The sequence below is a fragment of the Nematolebias whitei genome, chromosome 11 (genome assembly GCF_014905685.2).
Source record: "Nematolebias whitei isolate Nwh7 chromosome 11, NemWhi1, whole genome shotgun sequence".
In the NCBI taxonomy this organism is placed as follows: domain Eukaryota; kingdom Metazoa; phylum Chordata; class Actinopteri; order Cyprinodontiformes; family Rivulidae; genus Nematolebias; species Nematolebias whitei.
In genome coordinates this window covers 40113055-40122806 of record NC_056508.1, presented here as the reverse complement: position 1 = coordinate 40122806, position 9752 = coordinate 40113055, and the positions used below count along the sequence as shown (strand labels likewise).

Sequence of the window (9752 nt, the reverse complement as noted above, 5' to 3'; positions counted from 1 at the left end):
CAGGGAGAGCATCCCGACAAGGCTTTCGTTCTTCTACGCTTTTTATGCATTTATTTTTTATAATTTTCCTGGATCAGCTGGGATCACTGGTGGCTGTTCCCCCCCCTCCCCCTTCTTTGTCCGATGCATTTAGGTAGAAGGATATCGGAGCCGCTTCCTCTGCCTCCTGTTGGTGTTTTTAGTCATCCTGCTGCACATCCCTTACCTACAGGTACAGCAGCTGCACATGCTTTATTTATCAGTCTGTGTTTTTAGTTTGAGGTCATTGTTTCTTCGAAGAAACGCGACTGGAAATGTTCACTTATTAAGAAATAAATGACTACTAACGTCTGCATCAGCCTGTTTAAAATTAATTTCAGTGTTTGTTTGGTTTTTTTTAATTCCCTGGAAGATGGGACGGTCAAGTACAAAAGCAGCACGCTTGCAGCTGCTGCAGCCACGCTGCTACACATGTTGTAGTCTGTAGTAAAGCTCAAAAATGTGCTTAGCAAGCGGATATCTGTTTGCCTCTGCAGCTCGTGTCACCGCGTGATGATTAAATCAAAAACAGGTTTCTGAGTTTTGACTGGAGGTAAATGTAAAGTACAAGCAGCAGTTTGTGTTTGGGATTCTCAGAAGAGGTTTCTGTCACAACGTTAAGCACAAATGAAGACAAAACGTGTAAAATGTGTCATAATGACATTTATCTGTTGACATATTGCTAATTTAAGATGTTATGAGAGTTCATTAGTTGCTTTAATATCGGTTGATAATATTTTTGCCAGTGTGTGCGTTGTCTGTTAGCAAAATAATTAGACAGCTGGACGAAATTCAGTAGAATTTGCAGAATCTTTGCATAAACATCTACAACTCTTTGGAGTCGACCTAGTTTAAGATGTCCGTCACAGCCCACTGACTCTAAAAACACAGAAATGTCTATAATTCAGTCTGTTGGACAGATCATGAGGTAAATTGATGTGGTAGTAGCTGAAAGTGATGATTACCAACAACACATATGCTGAGTGTCAAGTCTCCTGTCATGGCAAATTTAGTTAAAAGAAAATTACTAATGGATAAATAACATTACATTTTCAATTTAATACTTCTTTATATATATATATATATATATATATATATATATATCTAAAAGATGAGTGAGCTGCACGATCTCTGACAGAAACTGTAAAACAAAAAGCACCAAACGGCTGCTCTGGTCTGATTTGTTGACGTCACAGAAAGTACGGTGGACCGTGAGGGTCACAATACTTCCAGCTGATGCTCATAAAATACTCAGCTGTCATTTCAAAGGTGGAAAGTCTAGGTTTGAGCCTGTAACCAGACAGGTATTAGTCTTTTGTAAACATTTTCTCTACCTTACTTGTCCAGTCTTTGGTTTTTCTGCAGATAAGCCATCGGGCTTGGCCAGTTTTGTGTAACCAACCAGAACTAACAAAAACATTTGTCCCTGCTTGCACACCCTTTATCTTTGTAATCTTTGTTATACGATCCCAAAACTGTGCGAGCAGTCGTAGTTTTCTAAATCACAGCGAGTTTAAGTTACAGGCATTATTTGACACAATGAAAACTTTACTATTTAACGAAAGCAATAATTGCGGCGCCGTTTTCAAACGATTCCAGTTTTCAAACGTTGACTGAGATCGTCCAGGTGACGACTGAATGACACGTAAACGAGTTGAAGTTGGTGAGAATGAGAAGCTTTGTGAACAAGCGGCAACATGTGACCCAATATTGACATTTTACGTGATGTCTAAGCCGGCGCTGACAGTTCAGAGTCTGACAGGATCGTTTGGAAGCGGAGTCGGACAAATCGAGCTCCTTTTACAAGTGATTAGTGAAGTGATCAAAGCTTCCCCAAACCGACACGACAATCACCATTATTATCCACGCTAATGTATTTACTTAAAGCAAAGTCCTCTTATAGGAGTTTTCCTTTATTTGCCCAGCTCAGACAGTTTTTTCTCCCCCCTCAGATAAAGTATCCAGCTTGTGTAGTCCTTGAATAACGTCTATCGGAGAAAAAAATACCAGAAATGGGAAAAAAAACCAACAACCCAGTATGTTCTAAGCAAAGACCAAAGTTCACAGCTAACCAAATAGTGAGACTGAACCGGAGAGGGTTCAGTCCGGTGCTGGCTTCACACAGCTACTGATTTCAGATGGTTCTGGGATCGTAAATCTCATGAACTAGATAGAACACAGCTTCTGGCATGTTCAAAAGTGGTATGAAGATCATGGGGAGTGAGTATGATAATCCTCGATAATGCAACATGATAATCCCATCAAATGTATACTGAAGGGCTTTAAGGATTTATGAGTTTAAAAAGCTTTGGGGATTTTTTAAAATTTATTTTTATATATGAACAATAGTCGTTATGAGGTCTTTAAAGTTTGCTGTGGTGGTTAGGCTTTGAAAAGATGCTTCTAAATGAAAAAGTGGACAATTATCGTTTAATAATTACAAACGATTGCTACGTTTGATTTTTACATTCCATACTTTAAATTCCCTTTGGTACCGATGTGCCTAATGTTTACAGTATGAACTGGTGACAGCATTTCTTTCATTTGAGAACATTTAGAGGTTTTATACTCGTATGATGAACATTTTGAGCACAAGTTATTTACTCTATTGATTTTCCTGAATGTCCTCCTGCCACCATGAACCTGTTTCATCAGGTTTTTCCTTCTTTTTTTTTTTTTTTAAACCAAGGCCGGGTTAAGTTCTTGTGCGCATAATGTAATGGTTAGCTTTTGTAGCCAGAGTAATTTAACTAACCATCACTTTTAGAAACAATTATTAGGATTGTAAGTCAATTAGACCATGAGTTAGCCAAGCATTTAGCTGCTATATACTGTAGTATGTACCTGGTCGTAATACTTCAGATTTTTTTCCCCCGTTTCTGCCGTTACCACCATCAGAAGGTTGATCTAAAGGTGCTGGTTGAGACTGGTGACGTTTAGCTGGTAACTCAAATTTGTGAGAAAATGGGTGAATTCTTCAATGCAATTCCAATAAATTGTGAGTGTTTGTGACCAAGCAGCCAAATTTTTATTAGTAATAATTTTTTGAAAAGCATATTTTATTTTTTTTGTGTTCATCTCTTGATGCAAATCTGTATTCCAGGCCATTCACTTTATTTTGTTTTCCACCCACATGGAACCACTTTGCTTGGCTGTGTTCCCACCTTAGCAGCTGCCTCCTTTATGATTTATTTTGCTGGTGAATATTTTACAGATAAGATCGGGAGATTTTGATCAGTTTTTTTTTTTTTTTTTTATTTTCTTTTTGGCATGCTTTTAGACTGAACATGCTTTCTGTTATGAGAAAGCTTCTCTTCAGGTGTCAAAATACATATTTAGTGCTCCTAAGACAGATTTGAGAACTCGTGACACCTCTGTCAGTTTTGAGAGAAAATTTGTGTGTGTGTGTTTTTAAAAAAATCTATATATTCAAAACTCTGGCGGCACGGTGGCGCAGTTGGAAGAGCTGCCACCTCTCAGTGAGAAGGTTGCTGGATAGAATCCTGGCTTGGGGGGCCTTTCTGGGTGGAGTTTGCATGTTCTCTCCATTAGGCCTGTCGCAATAAACAATAAATCAATTATTCCTATGATAAATGAAAATTATCGAGCTCATTTTCATTTATCGGCTTTATAGTTTCTTTGTCTCGCTCGTTCTACTGAAGACACTGGATGACAAAAAGCTCAACTCCGGTGCTCTTCACGGACCCCTCACTTTCTCTTTTTTTTTCTCTAAATCCGTTTTAACCGTCCAAAATCACATTTTTGGATCGTTAAAAGCAGCTAAGCTGAGAAGCTAAGCTACTCGCTCCCTCACTATCCATCCTTCGGTTCACACAGTCTGATACTGCCATCTGGTGGTCGAAAAAAGGTACTAAACACAAAACAAAAACATTTCTTCTTAAATTTGACAATAATTACTAATTATTGTCAAATTTCAAACAATATTATCGTTTATTGCAATAATTTCGGAGACAATCACCCACGATTGTTATCGTGACAGGCCTACTCTCCGTGCACGCGTGGGCTCTCAGGGTACTCCAGTTTCCTCCCACAGCTAAAACCATGCATGTTAGGCTGATTTGTAACTCTAAATTGTCCTTGGTGTGAGTGATAGTGTAAATGGTCGTTTGTCTTTGTATGTCCCTGTGATGGACTGGAGACCTGTCCTCTCACTGCTGGATATGGGCACCAGTGCAATGAACCCCGTGACCCGAAAAGGAAGAAGCGAGAAAAAGATAATGGATGGATGTTCAGAACTCAAGTGAGAAGATTGTTTCCATCTGCGACTCACATGAGGAACTTGAGAAACCCCATCTACCCTTATAATATCCTTCTCTTCTGGATCATTCTTATTTGCTGCCATAATTAAGCTTAGAAGCAAAAACTGTTTGTTGGGTTTTTATTATGTTGACTCTGAAGGTTTTTGTCAGTGTTGCAACAGTTTATTCAGCGATTAATGTCACTTGTTCTCACCGGTCCACTGTCTCTTTCGTTCACTCTTCTTGTCTTGTGGGACTGTAGGGATCACAAAACCATAACATCACTTTATTTTTGCAGTGTCTAGTCTACCAGTGCAAACCTATACTTAACACTAAGTGACCCTTTTGTCACATTTAAAAAACGTGCTGATAGTTTTCTGCTGCATAAAAAGACTATTTAAAGCATGAAAAAGGAAGTGGGAAGACCTCTGAGTTTTTCAAGACATGTTCCCTGGTCAGTGCTCAGCATGGTGAGGCTGTTTTTATTACAAACTACTTCAACAAATATTGTAGTTACTTCTTAATTTTTCAAGTTACTCATTCCTGCTGCTAAAGGGAAACAGCGGTTTTGGCTAATAGTATCTGTGTCGTTGGCAAAACATCTCATTAACCAGTGGACAGATTTTAGTGAAACTGTTAGAAAGTATTGATTGGATGCACATTAACTTTGCTGATTATCTTTTAGAATAAACCCAATTCAAGATGGCACCACTACTAATTGACATAAGCAAACAGAAGAATTGAATAATTTTACACACATTGAGCTAAAACTTATTGAGGTAGTAGCTGAGAGTCATGCACAACAGGAACGTCTCTAAAATGGTTTAAATCACATTTATCTGATAGATTCTAATTTGTAAATGTAAATAATGAATCTTCTTCATACACCAAAGTTAGTCATGGAGTTCCTCAAGGTTCAGTGCTTGGACCAATACTCTTTACCTTGTATATGCTTCCATTAGGTAATGTTATTAAACAGCGTGGGATACATTTTCATCAGGTACTTAGACTACAAGCATGTCTTAAAGACATAAAAACCTGGATGACCCTTAATTTTCTGCTTTTGGTGAACACAGATGAGACTGAGGTTTTTGGACCTGAGCATCTTTAGGAATAAATTTTTCATCATTTTTTGATCAGGACATGTCTTTTATCCCCCACATTAAAAATGTTACTAGAACCGTCTTCTTCCACCTGCCTAACATCGCTAAAATTATAAACATCTTGTCTAAAAACGATGCAGAAAAACTGGTTCATGCATTTGTCACGTCTAGACTGGACTATTGCAATGGTTTATTGTCTGGGTGTCCAAATACTTCCTTAAAACGTCTTCACTTAATCCAAAATGCTGCTGCCAGTCTTAACTGGAGTTAGTGCGAGAGATCATATCTCTCCAGTTTTAGCTTCTCTCCATTGGCTCCCTGTCAAATCCAGAATTGAATTCAAAATCTTACTTCTAACCTACAAAGCTCTCAACAACCTAGCTCCATCTTCTATTTGAGAGCTTATTGCTCCATATTTTCCTAACAGAGCACTTTGCTCTCAGACTGCAGGTTTACTTGTGGTTCCTAGAGTTTCCAAAAGCAGAATAGGAGGAAGATCTTTCAGTTATCAGGCTCCTCTCTTGAGGAACCAACTTCCAGTTTCTGTCCATGAGGCTGACACATTGTCCAGTTTTAAGACTGGACTTAAGACTTTCCTTTTTGATAAATCCTATAGTTAGGGTCGGCTTGTTATGCTGCTATATGTTTAGACAGCTAGAGGACAAATTGACCTCATTTCTTAAAATTGTTACAAATGAATAGTTTTCATTTGATATTATTTATGTGATTCTTGACCTGCCACTGTGTATCTGTTCCTCTCAAACCCAGCCGGTCAAAGCACATGACCACTTGTCCTGAGCCTGTTTCTGCTAAAGGTTTCTTCCTCATGAGGGAGTCTTTCCTTTCCACTGTCGCCTTCATGCTTGCTCAAGATGAGAGTCTGTGATGAGCAGTCTGCTCCTCAGATAAACAGTGTTATTGTTTATGCGTGTGAATGTTTCTGTTCAGCGCCCTGAGATGACTTCTGTTGGGACTTGGCGCTTTATAAATAAACTGAATTGAATTCTTTGAGCTCTAACACATCTCCTGAGACCTTGCATGAGATTGCGTACATCATTTAAAACGTACCTTTTTTACAAGGTATGCTAACATTTTTCACAGAATATTTACATCTTTGCAGCAAGTGATCAACAGCAGGTTTAACAGATTACCAGTTTAATCTTGTGTAAAACGGTCAGATTTGTGTGTGTGTTTATGGGAATGTGTTTCGGGCAGAAAGCCGGCGAGTTGTTTGTGTGAAGGCGGTTGATGTTGCCCTCACACACCGGCCCTCAGCAGTGTGTGTGTGTGTGTGTGTGTGTGGCGGAAGCCAACCCATCTGCTATTTCAGGCGGAGAGCCGTAATCTCGCCCGCCTTAACCCTCTGCTGCAGATTGGCAGAGATATTTCAACAACACAGGTGGCCGAGTCAGGACACACACAGACACACACGGGAAAACTATGAAAGGAATGCAAACGCACCAAAGAGCAAACTTTAGGAGCAGCTGACTTATTTTTTCCAATAAAAAGTTTCTTTCACAGGATTAATCGAGTTAAATCAAAACCAACATGCACAACGATCTGTTGTTGTGTCCAACGGTGTACACGGGTCATGAAAGCACAATCTGATCACAAAGCTGAGTTTGTGTGGTCATCTTTATTTCTGCTGACTCATCGTAAGCACTAGATCTCCGTGTAAAGTTTAAGTCCACACTGTTCAACGTTTTCATTTATTTACTTTAGCTTTGCTCTGAAAATGAGAGCAGAAGTCAACCCAAAGATCATTTAAGGTTAGTTTAGACGAGGAAAGAAACTTTATAAACTGATTATAAATGTTTAAAGTTTTACTCACTCACTCTTATTATTGTCTGTAGGTGAAAATCAAAAGTGGGTGATAAAGTTTTTGCCCGTGTGTGTCTGAGCGACGGCAAACTATTTTATGAACCTAGCCATCAATGATGTTAAAATATGTAATGTTTTTTATTAAGAATATATTCTAGAACTGCATGTAAGGCCAAATGTTACTTGTCAACATAAAATAAAATAAATTCAGTGAAAAGTTTTGGAAAAAAAGAAAAAGGTTTGCAAAGTGCTGCGGTGAACTTTGTGCGTTCAGTTTTGTTATTTTTTTCCGGCTCATGCATTTGTGTGTTGAGGTTTTTCAGTTCACTTCTTTGTGGAGCTGTGGGAAAGGGGCTTGTTGTGTTGGTGGAGTCATCCACAGAAATGTGTGTTGTGTCTACTTTTCACTTCTGGGCTGTTTTGTAAAGATATCATCAGGGTTCACTTTGCTGCAACACGCTGCAGGGTCTGCAGGACAAGTGGAGTTCCAGAGGTTGGTGTTGGTGGCAGATTTTTCCAAATCGGCAAAGAAAAAGTTTTTTTTTTTAATACATATATTCTGCATTACTGAAGTTTTAACAGTTTAAAATAAATGACTGAAAACGGTTTTACAAGGTGTCATGTAAGCTGTCATTATCTGTGACAAATCGTCTAAGTGTACAGGTCGTAATGTTTGGTGACAAGAAAATTACTTTAGTGCAACAAAAGAAAGAAAGAAAAATACTAAATTGTCAGTTTGTACAGACAAATAAGTATAAGCTGTCTATATTCTCTTTTTTTTGATCCCACAAATGACAATTTATCAAGGCTTAGCCAAATGGATTACATCCTAACGTGACTTTGTAATATTAGATGAGGAGCCGTCTTAGCTGGTTTCAGGCTCTGGTTTGTTTTAGTTGAAATGTAGACCAAAAAAAAAAAACACTTTTGGTTTTTAAAAAAGAGAACAAGAGTTTTTGGAATGACTGACATTTCCATAAAAAATTGACTAAATATGAGAACATTGAAGTTTCTTGTTTACACTTGTTGATCATTTTGTTACACTCCTGTTGACAGATTTTCACAAACATAAACTCTGTTGGCTTTTTGAAAAAAGTCGGTCAGCATATTTGCCAAACATTTTTTGAATTTCAACACAAAAAGCCTTAAGTTTTTAGTAGGTTAGCGCATAAATTGGTGTGCAAGTGCCTTTCTTAAAGTGATTTATTTATTTATGGGGGTTTTGTGAAGTTATGAGCAATCAGTATCTTACCTGCAGTAGACAACATTCCTCTTCATTTGGAAAATGGGACTGTCAACTGCTACTCCGAGCAGAACTGATTCAAGAGCAAATTTCTCTCATTTAAAACGACTCGAACTAAAATACTATTAATTCAACTGAACAACATGTTAGCTTTTATTTCTAACACTCCCTCACTTGTGCATGAAACGACTGTTTACATTTTTTATGCGTGTCCTGCTCTAAACTCCATCAGTTTAAACCAAAATATCTACAACCAGTAAACTGGAGTGATTATCGAAACTAGGACTTTTTCTGGGTAAGATTAGAGCACATCTGCATCTACCAGATTTCATGGAGGAAGAATTACAAAAAAAAAAAAAAAAAGACAATGTCTCAGATTCAGCAGATCGGGGACAAGGCATGGTGCATTAGAGTTGCATTCGGGCCCAAAAATCTGACCCAACCCGGCCCCAGACTGTAGCCATCATATTCGAACCCGACCTGATTGTTTATATATTTATTAATGGTCGGTGGACGCGCGGTTAAGGGCTCAGAAGATCGGATCGAAAGGGGTGTTTGTCCTTTCATGGCCATCAAAGCACATTAAATCCCTGCTTCTGCCTGCATTCTGCATTATTCAAACATGGACCCTGCTCTGACGTGTCGGATATTTTGGGATCTCACCTGCTTGGGTCATCGGCCGCGCGTCCGATGAGTACAGCGGCTGAATGAACGTCCATTTTGGGCTTTGATGGGTCGCTGCCTGGCAGTATAGTCCCATCTGAAGCTTAAATTAACTTTTTTTTAAACTCTTTCATGGCCGGACAGCGCATGGTCAAATGGCCGTGTGCAGCTGGTGATTGTATGGAAGACAGGTTGCCATATAATTGGATCGTCAGCTGTGCACGTCTGCTGACGAAATCAAAAGCCCGACACTGGCCCGGCCCACACATTAAGCACATTATTATGGCCCGGCCCGGGCTCCGGGTTCGGGTTTGAAATGGCAGCTATGGTGCATGCACTTATTGTAGTTGTTTAGTAGAGGGAGAAAAATAACAGCTGACTTGTGTAAAGACTCTTAAGTAGAAAAAAACCCCAACTAAAATTATGTTTACTTGAACTGCAAGGAAACTTGAAATGGCTTTGACTTCTTTCTACTGCAAGTAAGATGCTGACTGCTCATAACAATTCATCATATGGGATTTACCTGTATAAATAAAGGTTGATTGATAGCCATGCTTAAAAAAACAAAAGTCTCTTGTGCCAACACTGTGTGTGTGTGTGTGTGTGTGTGTGTGTATATATATATATATATATATATATATTTTT

The 9752-nt window shown here is 38.7% G+C and overlaps 1 protein-coding gene across 1 annotated transcript in view; it reads left to right on the top strand.

The window, feature by feature from the left end:
* The first annotated feature begins 2125 nt into the window (after positions 1-2125).
* The window catches only part of mib2 (MIB E3 ubiquitin protein ligase 2), a 45162-nt gene continuing 37535 nt past the window's right edge, over positions 2126-9752 (top strand). The window contains exon 1 of the mRNA XM_037684529.1: positions 2126-2238. Within this exon, the coding sequence (XP_037540457.1) occupies positions 2208-2238 (31 nt within the window). The 5' untranslated portion in view covers positions 2126-2207. The remainder of the gene's footprint in view (positions 2239-9752) is intronic.